Below are 25,596 nucleotides of genomic sequence, written 5' to 3'. Positions count from 1 at the left end.
TTTTCTATGGGGATGGCAGTACAGAAATCCATAAAGCACTCCTATAACATACTGGTCACATTGCCATTACAGAAATTTGGACTAAACTGTGCATACATTGTTTCTCTTTCCCACCTAGGATGCCATAGCATTAAATGCACCCTTTATAAACTCAGAATACATCTTTCACCAACTTAGCAGTACTTGTGAGTAACCAGCACTTCAGCAAATTAGATACCAGTGTTCCAAAACTGGTCCTCACCATCACACAAAACAAGAAATACAGCTTAAAGATATTATCATCAAAATGGGTAGGTGGACAAAAAAAAAAAAAAAGAGTCAACCAGCAATACTTATTTAATGATGCTTTTATTTTACAGGATACAAATTTCTGTTCTTTTTACGTACTCAACATGAATTAAAGTGCTTAATTTTTACAATTCTCAACTCACCTTAGGATCAAATATACATATATTACAGAAAATATGTACAATATCTTAGACTTTATTACATTCATATATTTCTTAATCATAAAAATGATGACTTACATTTGCACAACTTACAATGGCATTTGTATTTCACCTTTTTAATATTATTCACTTTATTGCAAAACCAAAACAAATTTACAATTCTTCCAATTACTATTTTTTTAAGAAATCTTTTTGCAATTAAAATCAGAAATGCTTCCATAATCGAAGGGAAATTAACATGTATAGCCTGTAATTCTGATGTCAAACATTACAGCTGGTACAGCTCCCACTAAAATTACTGTATTAATTTGCCTTAAGGGCTGCAGAATAGAAAGGACACTGATAGAAAAAAAAATTATTTCTATTGCAAACTGTTTTCTACATGCAACAAATTTGGCCTAAAAATACCAGGGCATATAGATGAAAAAATGCTTTGATATAGTTCCCTCTTTTCTGAATGTTTCCACCAAAAATACTTGATGACTCTATGACTCTAGAGTCTTAATGACTCTACTCTCTATAAACAGAAGTAGGTTGGTATTATGCAGTGGCTGAAAACATGCTGAAAACATGTTTTATTCAAAGAAATTTCCTTGAGGATTTTGAGAAAAAAACACATTCTACATTCACTTGTGCTAGGAAGAGGAAGGGGTGGAACAAAATGCCATAGTTTATTCTGGGAAGAAATTTAATCACAGGGTTTCAAAGGAAGCTGATTGAAATCCTCACTGGAATTAGCATGTTCTTAGGGGCTTCTGTGTTTGTTTTTATGGGCTGAAATAGTAAACATGCCACAACAGCAGATCTACCTCCATCTTTTTCTAGAAATCATACTCAACACAGTCATTATACATTCTATTTTGAATGCAGCACAGTGTATTTTTTTTTTTGATTGTAAAATACTGCTTGAAAACAAGTCATCTGAATAATAGTTTCAAATATATAAATACACATATATACATATACACACATACATATGCATATGTGTATATACACACACATATGTAATCATTAAATTAATGTTATCATTTGTTAAAGGGAAAGGATTTAGGAAACAATCTGGCTAGCAGATTAAAACTCCTATCTGAGGAACATCCTACAGTCCCATGGGTCAGAACCAGCTAGATAAATTCCTCACACCAACAGGGTCACACACTAGAGCAAAAAACATTTACCCCATGTATTTAATTTCAGATTTCAAATAACAGTACACCACAGAGACTAAGAATGATGCTCATTTCACCAATAGATTTACCTAAAGGGTAGTCAGTTCTGCCACAAAGTTACTTCTCTCCATTCATTTACTTCTGGATATATATTTCCAGTTTACATTCATCCCTACATCCATTACCTCCATCTGAAGTTCACCTGAGCTCTGTGACTCCAGGTGAGACCTGTATCTCAGCAGCTCCCTAACTGGTGGAAGTTTCATCTTCCACAAGAGTCCTTATATAATGTAAGGCAGATTCTATGTGAATTTAAATCAGTGAAGATATAATAGCTCCAGCAGGCCCATGCTAGTTTATACCAGCTTTATGGAGAAAGACCTTTTGTTATTGCTTAGGATTATTTCTACATGGAATGTTTATTTCTTTCCAGAAAGGCTGTCCTTCAGTATAAGAAATAACTACCCTCTCTTAAATCTTTCCTTGAAATGAAAAGCTGATGATTTTTTATACTCGCTATGTGGTGAGGAACCCAAACAACCTGTCGAGTGTTTCCACATCTTTCCCACTTGTTTTAATATACGTGTTCTTTTTCCTTCCGACTCCACTTGGAAGTCTGTGGAGCATACTTATGGAAACTCACCTAAATTTTACTTAGGTGGTAGTGTATTTACTCTATATTTAATCAGTGCCTTGCCTTCATCCATAACTTAAAAACATGAGCAATAAAAATCTTCTTTTCTATGAAAGACAGAATCTTTGAGGAGATTTATAAAGCACTTTGAGATGGTTTTGCATAAAAAGGTGCTACTATATATACATGCAATTAAAGTGGTTTAATATTCTACTCCAAATAGAGAATGTTTTGTACTCTCAATATCTATTTTGCACATATAAGTTAAATACATTTTGAAATAAACAAAACTACTCAGCATAAAGGGATTTGAAAATACTATATAATACAGGTTTTATAGCAGCTCTTCAACCAAGCAGGAGTACCTGATACCAAAAAAGAATTTTTAGAGGGTCTGGAGGAATGGTGCAGACATGCAGATATCATGACACACTATTTTCCCATTGTAGGGAGAAAAAATAAGTAATTTCAAAAAATATATTGCTATGATCCAAAAATATGAATGATAAATTTATGTCTTGTTCTGGTTGAACACAGATAAAACTGCTAAAATAACTTTTGGTCTGCTTTAAATCACACAAAAGAGCGATCACTTTTAAAGTGAGAAACAAGCATTACTTGAACACAGGAGTTTGCAAAACTTAAATAATTCAGAAGAGCCATTCACATGCATTTATGCATTATGAATGAGTGCTTAGTTATGGTTTATTCCTTGCACACAGAGCTTTATGCTCACAAATTTAATGCATTATTTCTTTTCCTTGAAGAATTTAAGAATGTATTTCAAGTGGGAATAGCTTCTACCTTGTTAGAATTATGGTTTTAATTTCACTGCTTTCATCATAGTTCTTTTGCCACAGCAGCTACAACTTTGTATTTGTTCCTCTGCAGTCATAATTTACAATTTAAAGTTAAACTTTGAGATGCTGTTAGGAGGGGCTTGTCTGTGGAGAATGAAGATAATAGGGTGGTTAAATTTAGAAGCAATTTCTCCATCTCCTGATGTCCTTTAATATTTGTAATACATACTTTCCCCACAAAATACACACAGAACCACATATTTGGGTGCCAAGGCATTCTGACTCACAAGAGAACAATTCTGACCAAGTAACTGATTATGAGAACATGAAAGGGGTTTCACTAGGGTAAATAAAATATCCTGTGCTATATAAAATTTAATGGTTGAGAGCAAATGTGAGGCTAACATGCAAACAACTCCCAGTGTTCATTTCAAGCTGCTTCAAGTGCAAGGCTTCATCTGGGAGATGCTGCCATTCAAGTAGCTCCAACTGCTCAATACCACTATTAACAATAAGGCAGCACAGAAACTGCTACTTCTAATCACTCAGCTGGAATGGGGCTTCCTACCCGGTTTAAAATGAGATTTGCAGGAGGAAACAGTACTACACAGCACCAAGCTGGGTAGGATGCTGGCCTGCTGGAGGGCAGGAAGGCTCAGCAGTGAGATCCAGACAGGCTGGATCAATGGGTCAAGCCAGCTCTAAGAGGTTCAACAAGGCCAAGTGCTGGGTCCTGCACCTGGGTCACAACAACCCCTGCAGCACTACAGGCTTGGGGAAGAAAGGCTGGAGAGCTGCCTGGTGGAAAGGGACCTGGGGGTGCTGGTTTGACAGCAGCTGAACAAGGTGAACAAGCATGTGCCCAGGTGGGCAAGAAGGCCAAGGGTGTGTCCTGGCCAGTACCAGCAGGACCAGGGCAGGGATTGTCCCCTGTATGCACAGGCGAGGCTGTGCCTCAAATGCCATGTCCAGTTCTAGGACATGAAAGATAGGATAAGAAGCACATGGAACTGCTGGAGTGGGCCCAGAGAAAGGCAACCAAGCTGGTGAAGGGTCTGGAGCACAAGTCCTGTGAGAGGTGGCTAAGGGAGCTGGGGTGTTCAGCCTGGAGAAAAGAAGGCTCAGGAGGGACCTTATCACTCCCTACAACTCCCTGAAAGGAGATGGTAACAAGGAGGGGATTGGTCTCTTCTCCCAAGAAACAAGAAATAGCACAAGAGGAAATGGCCTCAAGTTACACCAGGGGAGTTTTAGTTTTGATTTTCAATAATATTCTGTCGCCAACACAGAGGTCAAGCATTGGAACAGGCTGCCTATAAAAAGGGTTGAGTTGCCATCCCTGAAGGTATTTAAAAGGTGTGTAGATGTGGCACTTAGGGACATGGTTTAGTGGGGGACTTGGCAGTGCTGGGAAATGGTTGGGCTCATTGATCTTAGAGGGCTTTTCCAACCTAATTGACTCTACATTCATATCATCATATTTTCACTATAGCTCAGTCCTATCTGAGAATTCCTTTAAAGCAACTTCCTTTACACTCAACACCTTGACCATGGGAAAACTGTTTTTATACATTGGGATGTGGGAAGACAAGTCTCCATATCCCACAATTGCACTTGAGGCTCTTGTAGAAGATGCCGACTCTTGGGAGATGGCCATGAAGGAAAGACAGCCACCAAGAGTTCTGCTTGCTTACCTGAATGTTCCCCCATCCCTTGCCGAAGTATATATAAGATTACATCTATTAACACTAGGGAGATCTTGTATTACCTTGGCAAAAATCTGATGGTATTCACCAATGTGAATCAAAACAGGCCTGAGCTGCCCGTTGCTAAAGGTAAACACAGCTGCCAGTAGAAGTAACTTAAAATCTCTAAGAGAATTACAGAAGAGCTTGCACATTGGATAAAAGCAATACTAGGGTTATTTCCAGGACAATCTGGACACAGGGAGCACCCAAGGAAGAGAATTCAGAGCAGACATGCACCAAGTCAGCTGGAGAGTTAGTACTCCACCATACTGTGTCCTGATCATTATTAACACTGGTGTAAAGCTGTGGAATCTAAAAGATATGGCAGATCCTGGATCCCTGCAGGTGAGAGCAAAATCCATCCACTAACATTAAGTTACATGACATTCTTGTGAAGGAATGATGGTCACTGCGCACTCATGTGTGCTTGATGCTACAGTTATTAATCCCTTGCTAAATGAAAAATGAGTTGGGTTTTTTTCCCTATAGTGTTGCAGAAAGAGTAAAGCAGGAGTAGGAGTTTAGTGGATAATTGGTTTGGCAAACTCATGATAAAAACCCAAAAATTTAAATCTGTCACGCTGCTGACAAAATTGAATCTGAGCTCTTCAGCTTGACATGATTTAAAATACAGATTGCAGATTTACTGAGATGTAAGACTTCTGAATGTTCTTATGACAAGCTGATAGTAGAAATTACGTATTTTCCTTCCTTAATGGGTTTCAAAAAGGAAATGATGATTTTACTTGATAGTCAATCAGTACCTCTGAGTTTGCCATATTTCATTCAAGGATATTAAAGTAAAAATTTTATGGAGGTCATTTGCCTCTATGTATAAAAACTCTAATAGGAATGAAAGTTCATAAGGACTTAATATTGTAAAACCAGCGAGTCCTTATACCCAGAGGCAGAAAACAAATAATGTTAGTTCATAAAACTTCAGATTTGCAAGCTCAGACTTCATACTAAATTTTTATAAACCAGGTTCCACTTTAAAACAATAATCCTTGGAGACTGTTGTCATAAATAAGCATTACAATACCTAATCTTCTACAAAAATTAAAAAACTTAAGTTCAAAATGTTTTGCTCCAATGAGCAAATAGCATAATAGCAAAAATACATGTTCCCAGAAGGTTACTAGAATCTGTTGCTTTTCTCAAACCACATACTGCATTTGAGCAACAAACTACTGCACTCGTAAAAGCTAACAGTGATAGGACACTGAAGAAAAGAGACTACTTGTTTAAACACAACTGGAATTCATTTGTCCATTGCATGCCATTTACGTTGCCGCTAATTTTTTGATGCATAAAAATATCAAGATCATTAAGTGTCAGCTATTAAAACAAATCACTGAACAGTATTTTTCAATTTAGGACTGTGTTTAATTTCAAATAGAAAGCATGCTTTTTAAAAAAAAAATTATTCACTAATAAGAACCCAGTATCATGAAATCAAAGCAATAATCAAGTATTGTACATTTTTAATACTGTACATATATTATATATAGCTTTCTCATATTTTAGGTATTTATTTCTACATTGAAAATCATTAGATTGTATCCTTGATAAATTGAAATCTTAAAAGCCAATATACCTGTGAAAGCAATTTGCATTACTTTAATTAAAAAGATACAACATATGTACAGAACTGTGGAAATCAATCTATAAACTACATACATTAAACCAATCTGTCCCTGCATATTTAAGTACAGATCTATTTTGGCAATGTGGAGGTATATCTTTTATCCTGTTGCAAGTCCTAACATGTAAGTAGGAAGCTTCAAATATTTGCATTCTTAATGAAAGTAGCAAATGTTAACTGAAGAGCAACTGGATTTAAAAAAAAATTGCATTACAACAAACGACTAGTACAGTAAAGTTAGTAAGTATTTTTAATAGCATTCACATTTTTAAAAAGGACCTGAAATGGACCTGTACATCACTTTTATTGACAGAACATAAATATAAGAAAAAGATCCCTAAAAAGACCAGAATTCTTTCCCAAACATAAAGTGCCAAGATATGTATGGTAGTAAGAAGTTTCTTTTTCTTTTTTTTTTCTATGATTGAAAGGTTAACACGAAGGTTAACCACAATTTCAACTAAAATCTTCAAAAATGCCATGTGTTCTTAAGCTTCAGCATTCAGATTTTTAGAAGATTCAGGCTGCTCTTCTAAATTCACTTGCAGTTCATTTTGACATTCTGGTGTCTCACCTTTGACAGCTAAATGGATAACTTTCAGCCACTTCTGTTTCAGTTCCTCATTGTCTGCAGCAAAACTGTGCACAGACTTGGACTGGGTCAGTTTGAAGCTATGGGGGAGGTCAGCACTTTTTGGAGTGTCATCCACTGCGTAGCCCAGAAGAGGAATTGTAGCCAGAGCTTTCACATCCTAAGAAGGAGAAGTTCTTTATTAAGAACAGACAACTAATCTACCCATTGCTTCTCATTTGCTGGACAGTTTGGTGAAAACACTTGGATCTTTCCTCCATTCCCAAGCTACTTGCTGTCTCTTCCTCAAATACCAGTGACAATAATTACTAAAATCTTTCCCATTTCCCCTGTACCTACCTGTGGAGCACCATACATGTAGAGCACAAGAGCCTCCTGTTTGGGTATGACACACCATGCCTTCTGCCAGGGCTTAGACTTCTCCATGTACTGAAGAAAGCTACATATGACACTATTTCCAGAGACTTCTGCAGATTCAATCTAGGAGATAGTAGAAAGCATAAAAAGGAAATTAAACTTTCCTTCAATAAAGACTAAAAACAGAAAGAGCAGAAAATCAGGAAATTTATCACCATTCACATCAACTCTTGGATAGTATTTGCAAAAAGGCTTCAGGAAATACCCAAGAAAGATCAAGAAGGACTGGATTTATGGAGAATATTGAGAATATATGTATATGTAGAATATATATATATATAATAAACACATACAATCACAACACATATTCCCTTAGCATGTGTAATCTGCTCCTTTTTTCATCAGTAACTTTGGATTATAGACTCCTATATCACTCCAATTTTTATTTTATCCACCACAGCAGCCTTTCTCTGTATTTGAGCATTTACAACATCTGATTTCCAAAATAACACCATGTTAGGCACTGAAATGCCACTAACTATCCAACATGACAACTTATCTACTTTGGCAGTCAAAATATTACGACATAATCAAGTTCAAACACATTTCTAAGAATAATATAAGCATTCAAGCACTAATCCCAGAGAAAAGATTAGATTAATTGCTTAAAATCTATAGCCAGAGTAAAATGCTACTCAAGCTAAATAGTGAACCTGAGATAAGAAAGAACACAAAATGATTCTGTGTTAAAATTTCCATTGACCTTGACTTTTCAGATGCCAAAAGCTGAGGGCAACCTGGCAACCTAAAGGTCCATTTTCTACACTAATCAAAACCAGTATCTTGCTACACAGACTCTGAAGGAAGAGCAAAATTCTCCACCATTGTCCTCATTTCCATCCCCAGTTCTTTCAGTCTGGGTATACATTTTCAAAAAGCATCTGGTAGCAGTGGGGTTTGTTGCAATGAAAGCTTAAGTGCAGAAGAAGAAAACTGAAAATTTATAAGGGAAGGTTAAATTTTGTCACAGGAGCTGATGTAACTGAAAGAAGCAAGCAAGTTCTAAGTTTTATAATTCCCTTAGAAAAAGTAAAGTCACAAGAAACAAAGCAATTTTGCAAAGGTGAGTGCTGGAAAACAAAATCTATGGAATGAAATGGAATTGATCCACATACTTTTTAGTTCTCAAAGAGAAAATAAACTCTGCAAGAATGCTACCATTTTTCACCTACTGATGAACCAAAATTATTGCAGATATATATATACAGTATTTTGAATTACATACCTCCAATATGCCCTTCCTCTTCTTTTCTTCGCTGTCTGTACAACCAATTATAACATGGTAACAATCCTTACAGACTTTGTTCAATTTATTGCCATCATATTCAAGATGTGCTTTGTAATCAGAACATTTCCAGCAAACCACCTTAGAAAAATAAAATACATATAATATGTAAGTATTTATAGAAGTTTATTAAAATATAAATAAAAATCAGTATTATGCTATTTTGTAGTATATTTTTTATTATGCAGAACAAGAAATACATGTTTATAATATCTCAACAATAACTTACTTGAAAATAATGGTTTTCCAAATTTGTGCCACTACTTCTTAACTAGAAGTGCTTCTTCCTATTTACCTGGTAGAAATTTTGTACTTTGCATAAAATCACATTTGGCTTTTAATTACATCTGTAGTTTCAAGTTAGGTATAGAATCAGAATATAGCACAAGCCTACAATTGAGATGAACTTTTAATGATGAAAGTCTGATAAAATCAGAAATGGCTACTTTTTTAACTTTCTAAGAAATATTAGCATGTTTAAATGTATGTATACCTATACATATAAAATGTACAATTTTAAAATCAAATAATAAATGCACAGAATAAATAAGCCAATATCCACTGATTTTTCATTATTTTTCTTTTCAGTATATATGTAACTGAAATGCAAGAGAGATATCAGAGTTGTTTCATTAGTAATGTTTTTCCACAGAATTCTTCTTCCACATGAAAAAAGATGCCCTGAATAAAAAATATGAGTGAAGTTATTTCAAGAAAGAAAGGTAAATAAATGGACTTGGAACCATTAACACATCTGAACAAAACTTTACTATGGACCGTGGCTTTGCAGTGCTAACCTACATCACCACCTTCAGCTGGTAGGTCTAGACAATACTAGTTAAGTATTCCAAATTAGTAACTTTTGGAAAACCATCATTGCTAGCCCAAATTAACTCCCATGAAAAAAATATTTTGAAATTAAAGCACAAGGAGATGTGACAGAACTATAATAGAGGGAAGTATTTAGGAGTCTAAAAAAGTTTAAAAAAAAAAGGGAAATTAAAAGGGAGGGTGTGCTTTTAACATTAACAGAATTTTAAGATGGAAAGATCTGGTGAAAAACCCTCTATGACAACAGTAAAACCAATAATTCAGAGCTTCTGAAAATGTCTTTAGTGTCCTGCAAAGCACAAAAGCAGTGTTATGAATGCAGCAAGCCCTTATACCACCTAAAAACATTAGAAAGAAATCAGACAAGACGCCCTGTACCACGAATATTAAATCTGAGCTTGTACTACCATCTGGTGGAGACGGGCAGAGCTGCTGGGTGGCAAGAGAAGAAAGCACAGTATGTTTGCACTTCTTTTGTTAACTTCTGGAAACTCACTGTCTGATCATTGTTTGATGACAATCATTGTCTGACGATTGCTTTCAAGCTGATGATGCTATATTACTGTAGCATCCTGCATGGAAAGCAGCAGCCATACTCTCTCTCCCCACCCTCACATTCTCTCCTTCCCTGATGCTTTGCACATGTTCACTCACACTGAACCCAGCTGGGAGCAGCTCCAAGTTAACCTAATGAAGAAATGCAGGGTTTTACAGTCTTTTGGTGGAGTCAGCCAGTGCTGCCTGAAATAATGCTGGATTATGCCATCTTAATATTGTCTTGAAACTCTTCACGCTAGTAGAGGTCTCTCAAAACTAACAATATACTGTGTGCAGGGCCTTGGGACATTGTACACAAATGTACGCTGCTCCTAATGACTTCCAAATTCACCATGCCAGCTAAAGCAGGCAGAGGGTCCTTGGTGGTATGCAGAGGTGCTTCTTTCAGCTACAAGTGCAGCAGCAGACTCCACAGCACTGAACAGGCTGCCCAGGGAAGCTGTGGATGCCCCATTCCTGGAGGGGTTCAAGGCCAGGCTGGATGTGACTCTGAGCAGCCTGGTCTGGTGGAAGGTCCCTGCCCACAGCAGTGAGGTTGGGACTGAATGATGTTTAAAGTCCCTTCCAGCCCAAGCCATTCTAAGATTCTGTGAATGCAAGGAGCCATGAGAAGTCAAGCAGACTGGATCTCAGGGTCTGTGGATCGAGGTGAGCCCGAGAATGTAAAAGTCTTTGTTTCCCAGCTCACGCAGCCAAAGGAGTCTGAATGCGTAGGGTCGGCTTCTCAAGTTTGTTTATTTTTCCTTATCTGTAACATTCTTTCTCTGACCTGCTGAGCTCTGTCTAGCAAGTTGGCCATGGCATTCTGTCTGCTTTTTGGGGCGGTGTATACATTTTATACTCAAAACTACATACACTATGTTTACAGTAATGTGCCAATATCTGTCATTTATGTTAGACAGTGTGTCTCTACCTTAAACCAACAGAAAAATGTCACCAGCACAGCAAGACATGGAGGACAAGAAGAAGAAGAAGGTCTGACACGCCCAAATCCCTTCATCTTGGCCCCTTAAACCCCATTCTAAAAACCCCCAAAATTCTACTTTTCACCCTGTGTTAATTCAACTACCATACTACTCAAACACTCGTGGCTTGTAATTCCTCATACAAAGTTGGCAGGATTTTCCACAGGCGAAAATCGAAGCCACGGTGTTTATGACTTCGTGCCAAGGTCTCCGAGCCCCCTGCCAGGGTCTCGAGACAGCCAGGGCAGCCAGAGGGATGTGCTGGGTTCCAACACCTGGAGACCCTGCCAGGCCTGCTGAGCAGCTGCAGGCAGGGGGGTTTGCACTTACGTGTCCACACGCTCGGCAGTGGTGCCTCCTCCTCGTCAGTGCATTGAAGGGCTCCTTGCATTTCATGCACATGGTGACCTCGTTGTCCCGGATCCACCTCGGCGCTCTCTTCCCAAGCTCAGCGTTCTAAAGGAGGGCCAGGAGGAGGATAAAAGAATTTTAAAAGCTAGTAAAAAACTGCACAGTACTTGAAATAGGGAAAAATAATTATTCTCATCCTCTGGGAAGGAAATTACAAAACATAGCTCAAGATGTATTTTGAAATCTATAAAAGGAATAACAAAGAGCCCAGTCAAAAATCATGGTGCATCACTGAAAGAGTGCTCTGTTACGTGTTTCAATAAAGAAAGAGGCTTGTTTACAAGATTTGGCATTATGAAAAAAAACAATTACCAATAAGATGACTGCTTTGTGATTACTCTGCTTTAAGAATGATGAACTTGAAAACAAAGATTCTGCCAAACTTTCTCCACTTATTGAGGAACACAATGGGTATTAAGAAGGTTACAAAGGAGTAAGAGCAGCTTACCGAGACTTCAACAGGCATGTCTTCATATTCTTTAGCAATAGCATTTCTGAAAGTTTCATTCCTCTGCTGAAAAGCTTCAATAGTACTCTGAAGTGCCTAAGGAAACAGTGGAGAAATTCCTCAGACATGGTAAAATTTAAAACAGACTCTGCATTCTGACCAGTTATTGATCAGCAGAGAGAAGATAGAGACAAAAAACATGAATATTACTTTTCTGATTGCTTCAGTGACAAAATGTTTAGAAAATAAAAATGTAGATGAATTTACCTTTATCCATTCTTCTTTATCCTGTTCAGAACTAAAAAAAATATTTGACACATTAGTTTGAGACTAGTTTAGGAAACATTATCCCACTATCAACAACTTCTTGCAAAAGCCAAGTAACTGCAGTAATTCTGAAGAATTTAAACAATACTAATTGTTAACTGTCCAAATTAAAAAAAATAAAAACAAACAAACAAAAAACCCAACAGAAAAAAAAAAAAACAAAACAAACCACACCAGGAGACAAAAGTTAGAAACATGAGAATTAACACTTCAGTGTATCTGGCCTCCTCCTTGGATAACAGGAAAAAACTCTGCTGCACCATGTAATACCAGTCATATAAAAATTAATTTTTCTATGGATTGCTCTGAAGGATGCAAAAGAGAACCTTTACAACATATCAAAACAGCTCCCCACCTGTTTTTTGCAGTATTAGCAGAACTTTTAAGCTGGCAGAATTCTGAACTACTGTTTGCCCTTCCCACCTACCATCTACACATGAGGAAGAAGAAACCAGGCCAAGCAGCCAAAATCATTCTTCCTACCTGCTTACAGTAAAAACAAAAAGCTGAGCTATTAAGCGTAGAACCTGACCAACAACCTTCCAAAGAAATAATCTACCAGCTTTTTAAAAACAGTAATTGAAAATGTATTCCAATAGTAGTTTGAAAAATAAATATAATCCTCCTACTAAAAAATATGCCAATAATAAATTAAAAATTATTAGTATTAATACAAGCTCATGAATTAAGGACATTAAGGCATAGGGTATATACAATGGTCATACATAAATAAAGATTTTTCTAATATAATTGAATATGAGCTTTGTGGCACTTATTCCTTCACAGTTTTATACAGACTTGATGTATTCTAACAATGATCACAAAGCAAAAGATAAAAATCTGTGCTTCTCTCACCTAAAATAAACTAATGCAATGAACATTCTCCTACTGGTAATGTAGGAAAGATAACAAAGCAAACTTTGCTGTATCAATTTTCTTCCAATTAAAACATGCTTCAGAAATGGTATAGCAAGATGCCACCTTTCACCATTGAAACAGGTATATGGCATAACAATTTACAAAATATTTAGCAAGATATCACACAGTAATTTACAGTAGATATGACTGATAGCCAAAAACCTGTCCCAGAAATTTTGCAGATCTTAGTGGAAAGGGTTTTTTCAAAGTCATTTTCCAAAGTACATATTTAATTTGAAATTAAATGAAAGTGTAGGTAAATACCTATATGCCGTTATCTTTGCACATTCTGTGCTGTAACTCTCATTAAATATTACAGGTTTTCCATAGAGGAAAGTAGCTTGCAAGTTCATTGGCTAGCAAGCTATGGCTTGTCCCCAGATACATGGTGCCAACACAGAACTGATCCCACCATGGACATTTTCCTGCTTATTTAATCCTTGCCTCGCAGCAATGAAACCCTGACTGCTAAGATCAGGATTTTTAAGCAGGCCTAAAAGGAGAGGAGGAGCATCTCACTTGGAGTCTAGACAGGGATGATTTAGCCGAAGCAAAAAGGTAAGGGGAAGGCAACTCAGCAAAAGGAGGATACAAGGACTAATAAATTGGAAAGCAGAAGAAGTGGCAGTCAGAAGAGTGCACCTGGAGGAAAAGGACACAAGAACTAAAAGGAGAGCTTGCATTCCAGGAGGAGGTTGGTACTTAGGACTGGAAGAAAACAAGTAGATGGGAAATGGGCCTGAGGAACAGAGGAAAGCAGATGCCCACCTACTGCTGCAGAAAACTCTTCTGTGGAGATGAACCCACTGGGAGGGACAGCTTTGCTTGTTGGACCTCCCTTAGGGTGAACAGACTCATTGGTACCAAGGCAGCTCAGATCCCAAAGGCATCAGTGATTAACACACCCAGTGTCCTAAAACACTTCAGTCTAAAACACTTCTAGTCTAGTGACCATATAGGCTGCCTTGGCACTGCTCTGGAATTCCCAGCCAGCCCATTCACAGCTATCGTGGTCATTTCTGCAAAGTTAGCCAATGTGCTATGCATCCTAGACGCATCTTCTGCTCAGAGAGATTCTAGGACTGACAATTCATTATTTTTTGGCAGCCTAGGCTATTTTCAATACACCAATATTAAGATGAAATCTGCTGCCTCATTCTTTAAACCTGCTAATCCACTCTTCTGTGTGTATATGTTTGATCTCAAGAAACTGGCTAAAAAGACTGCTTACCTGGCCTGCAACTCCAGTGTCCTCTCTTTTCCAGACACTTGGAAAGTGTGTGGATATTCTTCATTATGGGTTTCTATGATCTTCATGCCATCTATGCCAACTCTGGTGCGAACTGAGAACTTGGATCCTACCAGGCTGAATTTGGGGACGCAGTAGAGCAACATATTGTTAAACTGGAGGGAAAAATAAACACGTGGTTTTGCACTACGAAAAACACAGGTAAAGCCATAGTTTGTCCACTGGGAGCTGGACAATATCACAAAGCTAGACTTGGTGCATGTAAAAGTAGGTTCTTTCCTGATCAGCTGATACATGAGAAGACCAAAGCCCTAATGCAAGACAACTTCTCTTTCTTATTTCTTTAGGAATAGGATTCAAGGACAGCTTCAGTGAATGTAAGAATAGTTTTTTTGCATATGTAGCATTCTTCATAGTATTTATCATCAAACTATACTCAGACCAGATATTCTATGCCAATATAAAGCTTTTCTGACTAAAACCTTACACCCCAGTTCTGCAAAACCTACTGTAAACTGTAGAATAAGGATTTTTCCCTTCAGTGTATATATTTATATTTATCCTGTACCAAAATAATTTTGTTTTGTGCAAGTTATAACTAATGTTATTTGAAGATATATATATATATTTGTCTTTTTTCCAAGACAAAAACCATTTCTTAAAGTTTTTATTCCCTGAAATCCTCCATATCACAGGGGGCAAAAATAGTACATGAGCAGGGCAAAAAAAAATTCCTTTATTAAAATTGAACTTTAAATAGTGTTTAAATGTCTAAACCTCCAGCCTGAAAGCACAGTTATTAAATCAGATATAAAGTGTTCAATTTTCTCACTTTTTCCCCTCTCTCATTTTTCTCAAAATTAATTATTAAAAACTCACTTCAGTTGAATCCTATTTCATAGAAATCCTGACTAGACTATTGTCTAGTCTGTATCACAGACACAGCACACTTGAGCTTGTCACCTCCCATATGAAGGGAACGTAATTTGAGTCAGCTGTCTGGCCCGAGCCAAAGTCTTACTATTCTATGATTTCTCCTTTAGATTGAAGCACAGATAAGGAGGAGCTGTGCCTCAACATCCTGTCACTACCTTTTATAAACCAGAAGAGGGGCCATGCCAGAGACCCCTGAGCAAAAATGTATCAGCAATTTTCAATGGATGGGAAGTAACAAACTCCACCAAAATCTTTTCCAAGGGAGTTGTAAGGGAGCATGGCTGTACTTTTTGAATTCCAGCTGAGAGGATGACCTGCCACAATAAAGAGCTCCCACAGACCCAGGAGACAGACTTACTGGGACCTCAAGACACAATCTATCAGGGTTTTACATTTCAGTTTAATGAGAATTTCAAAGTTCTCAGCAGCAGCAGCCACCTTACTCACCAGGAAAAGATAGCGCTCTTGGGCAGACGTGTTGCGAGCAGCCAGTTTAAGGATCTGTCCTTCTTTTATCAGCTCATTTGAAGGGTTCACAATGTCTTCCTCTTCTCCCAGCATCTCATATATCTCCAACAACTTCTTTAGATTCTCCTTTACGGTGAAAATACAGTTATAAAACTTGCTAGTTGAAAGCACACATCTTTATGCAGTTTAAATTAAATGATGGGAGCTGGCATAAATCTGGAGATTGTTTTAGCTTTGGAAAACGTATTTATACCCAGCATGTGTAGTCTGACTAATTTAGTTGATAAAGCTAGAAGTACTTTTAGAAATGTTATATCCTTGGTAATTTTTAAAATGCAGTTGTTTATACAGTCTGCATTATTTCTTGCCCAAAACATCTCACATTTCAATTAAGATCCTATCATCCCAGTCCAATCAGGCAGAGAAACAGTAAGTGCTCTTTACAAACATTGTCCTGCACTCACAGAAACAGATGAAATCAGGTTAAGAGTTCAGTGCAGTATCAGTGATTTGAGCCAGGAGAACTAAGTCTGTCCCATTTTCCACTTGAGAGAATTTATTGCAATGACAGATTTTGTCTATCATTTCCAGGAGCTGTATAAATACATTAAGGAGGAACAATCACTTTGACCCAAGAAACCAATTCTTGCCATTTTAGGGAAGATTTGCAATTCACTCTCCTATCTTGACCAAATACTGAAATGCAATATATTGAAAAATGATCAGGAAAACAAGGATCATTTACCATCTTTCTTATTGCACTATTTGAGTGACTTGCTGCAGTGGATATAATTTCCAGGGATTCTAGACAGAAGAAAAAGAAAATAAGTAAAACAAAAAAGCTGCACTTTTACTTATGTACTATATAGGGGGGAAAAGGGGAGAGGCACAGTGGTAATTCTACAAAAATGTTTGTGGTTTTTATGTAAATTACAAAGCACAATAAATTTCTTTAGTTAGCAATAAAAAGAAAACAAAGTAGAGTGGAAGGCTTAAAATAGTCAAATAGAAATGATATGGAAAGACCAGAAGAGAATTATTGCAGGTTACTGTAGCATTTCAGCACTTAGAATCACTCACATTTTTCTGTGACAAGAACAGTCATGGTTCTTTCCTTCCTTTTCTCAAAGTACTTCAGAAAGTCAAACTATATTTTTTTTCAGTTGAAACAGCTCATCTTATAAGTGTTTACAGTAATGTATTAAAAATGAAATATTTAAAAGAATTATCTGGGAAGTGATTTTGAACACTCTATGCAAATACCTTGAACTGTTCTCATGTAAATACAGAGAAAAAGAAATTTAAAAGTGGTCTGTGCTTTTTCCCTGCACAAGCTTAAAAATAGAATGAGCCTAACTTCACTCTTTTACAACTAGCAGTCACACATTCCAAATGTGCATAAAGCAAGCCAAAATGCCAACAAAAAATAAATTAAAAAGCCACCACAAGCCTTGATAATCTGCAAAGAAAACAGATCAAAACCGGTGCGCTATTCCAAAACCAAAGTAAAACTTATGTGCTCCAGGAGAATACTAAAGGCTTTATGGTTTTTACATTAACTTCAATTCAAACAGATTTTTTTTTTTCCCAAGGAATGCTATGATTCCACTAAAGAAATTCTATCATTCTTTTCATGGGTAATTCTTCACTTGATCTTTCCTGAAAATATCTTTAATTTACAGTATTCTCTTACTAATATCTTATTATAGCTCCTTTAATGGCCTGAAGATATTTACTTTCAGCATCTTTCCAGTCTAGGGAATCCTGAGGCAATTTCCTTAGGTAGTCCTTTAGAAGCATCTCGTAGCGTGGAATGCGTTGGACTGGTTCTAGCATGTGATGTTGCAATGTCAAATTTCCACACACTTTTTCCTTCTAAAAAATTGTAAACATATTTCAATGAAGCAGGCAAAAATGTCATTACAATACCATAAAATAAAAGTTATGGTTGATGAAACATAAACAATGTATTTTGAGACATGCATGATAAATCTGAAAGAATACAGAACTATTTTACTAAACCAGATAACCAGGAAATCTTCTCAAAAAATAACTGTAAAAACTTTTCTAAATATTTGGCAGTCTTACCAAAAAGTCTTACCAAAAGAAAATCTTTTAAACTCCAGTGTATTTTAATATAGGTTTGTAGTAACAGGCAAGAGAAATGCTTCTAAATTAATAAAGATAGTTCATGACCACATATTATAAACAATCACTTTAATGGGCTACAAAGGTACATTTTACCTATCTGAGGAGGGAATGCTTTCTTTGTGTTTCATTTATAATGTCAACTCTCTCAGCAGTGTCCCTCCCTCATATCTTAAGATGTATATTCATTTCCATAATATTAGATGCAATTAGATTACAAAAACAAAAATTATATTAAACCCTACATTGTCTTCTTCCCTGGATTACAACCACAAGACCCCACAGAGCAGTAAAATTTAAGCAGAAACATTCCATCCTATTGCTAAGTGCTCAGACTGCAGCAGGACACACATCTGCCAATTCCCAGAGACACCCGCAGGGAGCACCAGAGGGTGTGAAAGGAGCCTTTGGAAAAGACTGGCATCCCTGGCTGTTCAGCTGCCTGTGCTCAGCACTACTGTGAGCAGACACAATATTGCTGGATGCAGTGCAGAGATCTAGAGTTGCCTTTTCGCTTTATCCTAAAATGGTATTTACAACAAAATGCACGTTTTTTATAATCTTCAGATGTTTTAGCCTTTACAATTTGCTCCTCTATTTTGAAGGAGAAAAATCTGTATTTTTGTGGGTGGGTTGTGCACATACGCAGGAAGGAGTAGGGAAAAATGCAGTGTGAAGTGGATAAAAACGACGACCTTAATTCTAAGGGATTTGGTATGTAATTTCCTTTTTAATCCTTTTTTAATCCACAAACCTATGTATTTTTATGTATTACTTGAGGATCTACATTATTCTCCCCATTACCTGAATGTCTTGAATAATGAATTTGAACTGAGGAGACCGTTCAGTCCACGTTTTCACCAGTTCCATTGCATTATCGAAATTCTTCACGTACTCGCCATACATCTTGAGGAAAGGAGCCAGCTTCTGCAGAATATCTCCAATTCTAGGAGTGGTAGTCCTGCAAAGTAAGAGGGTGGATTCTCAGAGCAAAATGGAAAGAAAAAAAGTCACACAAGGTTATAAAAGGTTTCAAGTGTTTAACAGAGAATCCTTCTGTTTGGGATCGCCACATATGGAGTTCCAACACAAGCATTAAATCTGAATTCACATAGAGAGAGTGTTTGTATCCCCTTTGATGGTACATAAGCACCACAGGTCATGTAGAGGACTAAAATAAATAAAGCTAGAAATTGAAGACATGAAAGATTTTATTTACAAAACATGGCCTAAATGGAAAATATTTAACCTGTGGTTTGGTTTGAGGGCTAAACCCATTCTGTACAGCTACCACTCTGTGCCTTGTATACACATAGATATTAAACATTTTGGTTTTAATTACTATTTATATAAGGAAACTTATGGAGGAAAGATAATCCCTTGGATTCCAGTCTTTTGTGAGAACTTTCCCACATTTTTCCCAATTCCTGATGGCATCTTCAAATAAAACAGAATAGTAAAGTAACAGATGGAGAGGCTGAGAGAAGCTGCACTCCTAAGGCACATAAAAATGTGGAGCAGAACACAGGCATCTCCAAGAACTACTATAGGAAGCACATTTCATGTCTCATTTTCAGGGACAGACTCAGAAACTCAGTATCTCAGTATTTCTAAAAGTCTGAAATCAGTGTTGTCATAGTGGTCTAAAGTGAAAAATTCTACAGCCCACTCCAGCTCACCACTTCTCTGAGAGAAAAGCTGTGCAGAACAGACAAGTTATACTTGAACAGTGAATATTGCAGGACTGTCAAAATCTGGTCCAGCTCCAGCTGCCTCTGCAGGGCAGAGCTCCTGAGTAACACCTGGCAGAGGACTGGGCTGCTGCTGGGGCTGGCAACGAGGGGACAAGACAGGGTGGGAAGCTGGTCTCTGAAAACATGCAGAGTTCTTATGTTATTCCCAAGTATCTGCTACTGGTCATCCTTGGGTACAGAAGACTCAGGGTATTGTATCTAATTTATTTGTTTGATAGTCTAGTGGAAGGTATCCCTGCCCATGGAAGGGGAGTTGGAATTAGATGATCTTTAAGGTCTGTTCCAAGCCAAACCATTCGACAATTCTATAGCACGGGATCACTGTTATGCTCTGTTACACGCTTTTCATGGGAAATATATTGCAAGAATGTTGTTTTCAAGCCATGTGTTGTAAGAGATATTCAGCTCCAGCGGTTGCTCAACTCATTCAAAATGCAGCTACCAGAGAATTTCACTTTCACTTGGTAAGTTTAGATACACACTGCCTTATCTTCAAAAAAAAAAAAAAGAATTTACTTTTGATCTGCTTTCCCAGTTATAAAATCAGATAATTTTACTCTAAGTTTTCAATTTAAACCACAATTCAAGGAAAGGGTCAGCAATTTTTATCCAGTTTTTTTACAGAAAGATAAAGAATAATAGAAGCACATAAAGCTACCCCTAGATCATACTTAATTTCTTGTGTCTAATGAGAGGAACTGCTGAAAAGACTATCTGGCAGAAGCTATTATGCCAGACAATTTCAGAAACCAGTGATGGGGAGAGAAAATTACCCCAGATTTTACTTTCAGCAATGATCAGAAAAAGCTGTCTTCAACTGCACCCTTTTTTCTAACTCCTCCCAAAAGCACAATGTTTCAAGGACATTTAAACGGGCTGTCTCAGGTACAGCACAAAGGTTGTTTTCACACAACGTGGAAAAGATAATATCCTTGTGATGCAATTGATTAGCTCTGCACCAGGAGTCAAAGCTTATTTGCAAAAGCACTTTTCAACCTTTGAAGCTATATAATTATAAACACAATAGTAGTGAGCAGTTTAGCATTTGCAAATATGTAAAGTAAGGCAACCCATATTTCTGTGCTTCATAAAGTGTCTAGAGCAGAATTTTAAGATTACACCGTGAATCTCATTTCAAATTAAACAGCACTGACATAATGTGTGAGCTGTTTTTTAAACATCTAAACTCCACTTCTCATGAACATGCACTCTAGTGTAATCCAGGCATTCATATTTCTTATCAGATATTTTTCAATTTCTGTTAAAAGAAATGGGTAGTTTTTACTTACTCAAGTCATTCTGTAAGGAACTTCTTATATTTCACAATGCTTACATTTTATTTACTTACTTGCATTATAGACTACACAGAGGTACCATGTGTTTGTGCATGGTAAGTATTCTATTTTAAGGAATCATCATTTAAAAGGAAATCATCTTACAGAGTCAGAAGATGTACAGCTGCTTTTTAAAGCACCACTGTATGGTCTAAGATTTTCATATATATCACAAAAAAGCATTTTTTCTCCTTTTTGGTGTGTTTTTTTACAATAAAGGAGTTATATGATGGAAATTATGTATGAACAAACAATTGAATTCCTCATAATAAATTTTAGATAACATAGAATATAGGAGGCAAACAAGTGCTGAGGTGAAATGACTGGATGAAACTGTATTTGTTATTTCTTTTTAAATGAGGTCATCCTTTTTTCCAAAGAAGGTAGGGGAGAAGGAAAAGGTTTGAGACCTTTTCTTTTTCTCCAATTTTGGAAGAGACCAAAAATGCCTGCCTATATTTTAATATGTCAGAATCACACATCACAAGGCAGGATAAAGACACTACATCTGTACATGAGTATTACACAGTATATTTACACCTGTTCTATCTTTGCTGGCTCCAAACAGAGGTCAAGAAAAGCTGAGGGGGAAATGGCCCTGGAATATATCTGACATGGATTTTAGTTCCAAACAGAAAACTAAAACATAGAAGAAAAAGAAGATACTGCCCCACCTTATTACAAAAGGCAGTAACAACAGAGGTTACTGTACTTCAGCATTATCATAAACCACATGCATGTTATTTACCTCAACTTTGTATTCTGTACAATAAATTCACCAGGTAGCATATAATTTGAGTCTGAACCCCTAATTTAGCAAGATCATGAGTAATCTCACTGGCTTCAGTGAGATCCATGTCCTTTATTTTGAACAAATGATGCAAATCCTCTGCTGAGTCAGATCCTGAAGAAGAGTGGAAGAGCAGATGAGCAAATGTTCTTACTCACAGTAGTTCCTGGGCCAGGAGAGCTTAATTTGAAGATACTTTCCCTACCTCAACCCTGCAAGAGAGTTTCTACAGACACAGTTTTAGGAATGTAACCACTGAATTGCCTCTTACCATTCTTGCATTCTTTTTTCAAGCTCCGGAAGTAAGAATTTACTGTGGAAGGCATTTATTGACGAAATGTTAGAAAATATTTTATTAATCACTTCAGGTGGAAATGAACCTCTGTTGGCTTCCTCAAGGAGTCTGGAATAGAATACCTGCAATACAGAAAAAGAACCACAAACTTATCAGCCAATTATATTTTACCAATGGAAGACCACATATCCACCCCTCCTGCTCCAGCTGAGGCAAGACTAATATTTCAATAATATAGATACTAATGATGAATTCATTCATTGCCTTTCCCTCACTGGAAGTAAAAGGCTTCTCCTCCCCTTACACCCCACTTTTATTCTGGTGAGCCAGGAGAGCACTGCAGGCAGGGCTGACATAAGGAGAGCCAAGCTGAAGCAGTGCCATTTTGGATCAGCTCCAGACATCCTGTCTGTTTTAACAGCTAGATCATCACAGCTTTCCCAGTCTTCCAGCAGTATTTTCCACGCTTCTGATCTTTGCAATTAGCATGATGTCTGATCACCATTAGCCCCACCACTTTCCTTGAATGCTGTATGCCCTTATCCTTTCAAAATCAAAGTAAATAGCAGACTATGAGTAGTCCCCACATATTTAAAGTACAGAAGGGACCCAGTTCTGAGTCTCTTTTAAAAATCAATATATTCTTTCTCCTTCAGTGGGCTCAACCTGACTAGATGCAGCTACAAAATGTGCATCTGTTAATACGCACATCACCAAAAAAAAGTGCTTTTGGAGAGCTATTGTCCTTCTGCCACCCTCTCCCATGCTTGAACAGATTGCATGTCCCTAGAAAGAGCTCCAAAAGTCTGGAGGACTTGCAAAAGAAGAAAAGAGTCTGAAGACAGAAACTTTGATCACCCCAACTGAGACAGCAGCAGTGTCTTAAAAGGAAAAAAACCATATACAGGCACATACAGTCTCTAAAACATGCCCAGTTTGCTGCATTGCCAATAGGACAGTTAGTTACTTTGAAGACCATAAAGATTACGCAACTTTTTAACCAAGTTCAGAAATGTAACAGTCCCTTCCCAGTCTTCTCCTTTCTTCTCATTAGCATCAGTTGAGCAGCTGTGTTCAAAACTAATTTTTCAAAATTCTCTTCAGTTAATATTTGAAAACCAGACTAGCAGTAATGCACTTATGAAGCCATCAAGGAAAATAATTGTACATTACCCATCAAAAAAATCTATGAAGGAGGTAAATATATATATATATTTTAATTTCTCTAAATAGCTTTTTTTTTTTTCCCTGCAATATTTTGGCTTTTAAAAGTCACCATATATCCATCACAATGTGGGTCTGCTGTGCAAATCCACTTTCATGAGAACAGTTACTTAGATCCTCAAGCAGCCCGAACAATTAGTTTCAGTTGAGACTTTTTACTTTTCATCAACTGTTTGTACAAAACTTCTGCACTGGACCTGAGAAATTTAAACTGTAGAGTCTGAGAAAAATATCCTATAGTAAGGCAATGCAAAACTAGGGGCATCCAGGTAAAGTGTTGTGTGTTATGTGGAAAGAAAATAAGACTTAGGAAGGAAAATTCTAAAGTACAAACTTTTACATTTAAGAAATATCAGCCAGATTGTACAAAGCATGAGAGTCCAACCCTTTCCTTGCAGGAACACTAATTTCTGTTTCTAAGTACATAATGGGAAAATAGAGGATATACTTTTTGGAATGAGCAACTTCTAGATTTTTTGGGACTAAAGAAAAATTCTGATTGGGTGGATCAAATTAGAAGGATTTAGTACTTTTCTAATGAGTGGGTGATTGCAATATTCACTCCAATTCACTGGAAGCCAAGACATGGCTATTCATCCTCCTTGTTGGCTACCAGCATGATTGCTTACAGTGACATCTCCACACACAGAACATATTGCATTAATAGCCACAAAATTCTAATACTTATTAAGAATATAGCACTCTTAAAATAGAAGCATAGGCACAACCATGTGGCAACAGAAAATGACTGACTGGAAAATCAGCAAATTATGAAAAAACACGCCACATCTCATGTAATTTATGCCCACACATATATAGCCATTTGAATGAATTGAAGGCAACACAATAAAAGCAAATTTGAGAAAAATGTACCCCATCTAGGAGGTCAAGTCGGCTAACGTAGGCCTTTTCTGTTTGCAGAAGTTCATTGGCAATTTTGTGACGTTTCTGTTCGTCTGTCTCCTGGAGGAAAATAAGAGCAGCTCTTAGGATACTGACGAAAACATAATTTAATAATAATAATAAAAAAAAATTGAAAATACTCCAAAAACTGAAATACAAGTTTAACATTTAGCAATAAACACCAACTTTGAAAAACACATAATTTCCCGCAGTTTAATCAACACATACAAAAGTCAGAGAATGCTAATAATTAACTGAAATGCAGAGCAAAATCAAGGCCTAAAAGATTTTGTATTTTCCAGTCTGTATAGGGATCTTTGCCAAAGCACCAACTCCCTACTCAACAGATCAGCTCACATCCTGGTAATTGAGTACCAGTGACCTTTCAGAGCTGGAAGAACTGATTTGCAGAGTAAGAGGGAACAGATGGGAGCACTCAGTGTTCACCCCCGCCCCATTTCAGAAATTATTTGAACTGTGTGTTCTTTGCACAACAAAATTATTGAAAAATGTGCTACAAAATGTTTTATATTCACCAATACATTCATTGTTGAATAATTGTTGACTGCAATTAGAGGACCCCTTCATTAAGTCTTTATGGAAGTAATTTTGGCATATTAAGGGAAGTTTTCATTTTAAAATATTTTTTTCCACAAAATGTATTTCTGATTCTTCTGCTGAACAGAAAATTCAGTCAATTTTCAGTATTAAACTAAACATGTTAGAATATGTAATTCTAAGTTGCTGGGCAAAATTACTCCAAAACAAACAATGAAAGGACAGCTTTCTACAATGTCAAAACATTAGGGAAATGCCTCAGGCTTGCAAGTGTCAGGCTCAACAAACTGACACTTCCATTACAAGATTCTTTCTCCAGATCTAGTGATGGTCTGTTCACATCTAATGACATCAGAGTCTTCCTGAAATAAATGGCAGTATTATCACAGTGCTTATGGGAAACTGGTGATTGCTAGACAAACCATGAAAATTCTTCATTAAAAAAAAAAAAATAAAGAGGAGACCTTGAGAGAGTAGTTTCTGATTCATACACTGCTTCCCACAAGAGTATGATAAACATTTGCAAGCACCTTTACAAAAACTGTGTGAAGAATACCGAACATTAAAATACAGTCTTATATATAAGGGAGTTCAGTTCATTTTCCCCCCATTTTGGTATTCAATAAGTATTCCAAATTTCAACATATTTCAGTTCTAATCTACAGTGTTCACAGTTGCACTGCTACATGGCAAACCTCCCCCCTAAAAACAGGCTTTCAATAGTGACTTCAAAGCTGTTCATT

The 25,596-nt window shown here is 36.9% G+C and overlaps 1 protein-coding gene across 4 annotated transcripts in view; it reads right to left on the bottom strand.

Annotated features, from left to right (window-relative positions):
- Positions 1-331: 331 nt before the first annotated feature.
- FGD4 (FYVE, RhoGEF and PH domain containing 4) overlaps positions 332-25,596 on the bottom strand; it is a 102,742-nt gene continuing 77,477 nt past the window's right edge. For all 4 annotated transcript variants that reach the window (XM_030263283.4, XM_030263285.4, XM_030263284.4 and 1 more), the window contains exons 5-17: positions 24,266-24,355; positions 22,145-22,290; positions 18,800-18,956; positions 17,584-17,722; positions 16,593-16,651; positions 15,827-15,973; positions 14,426-14,598; positions 12,217-12,247; positions 11,950-12,045; positions 11,421-11,546; positions 8,677-8,817; positions 7,374-7,514; positions 332-7,194 (exon numbers count right to left, since the gene is read on the bottom strand). In XM_030263283.4, the coding sequence (XP_030119143.2) occupies positions 6,931-7,194; positions 7,374-7,514; positions 8,677-8,817; positions 11,421-11,546; positions 11,950-12,045; positions 12,217-12,247; positions 14,426-14,598; positions 15,827-15,973; positions 16,593-16,651; positions 17,584-17,722; positions 18,800-18,956; positions 22,145-22,290; positions 24,266-24,355 (1,710 nt within the window). In that variant the 3' untranslated portion in view covers positions 332-6,930. The remainder of the gene's footprint in view (positions 7,195-7,373; positions 7,515-8,676; positions 8,818-11,420; positions 11,547-11,949; positions 12,046-12,216; positions 12,248-14,425; positions 14,599-15,826; positions 15,974-16,592; positions 16,652-17,583; positions 17,723-18,799; positions 18,957-22,144; positions 22,291-24,265; positions 24,356-25,596) is intronic.

This window comes from Taeniopygia guttata, chromosome 1A, assembly GCF_048771995.1.
Source record: "Taeniopygia guttata chromosome 1A, bTaeGut7.mat, whole genome shotgun sequence".
Lineage (NCBI taxonomy): Eukaryota > Metazoa > Chordata > Aves > Passeriformes > Estrildidae > Taeniopygia > Taeniopygia guttata.
The sequence above is the reverse complement of the archived record's forward strand: the minus strand, read 5'-3'. Positions and strand labels throughout refer to the sequence as shown.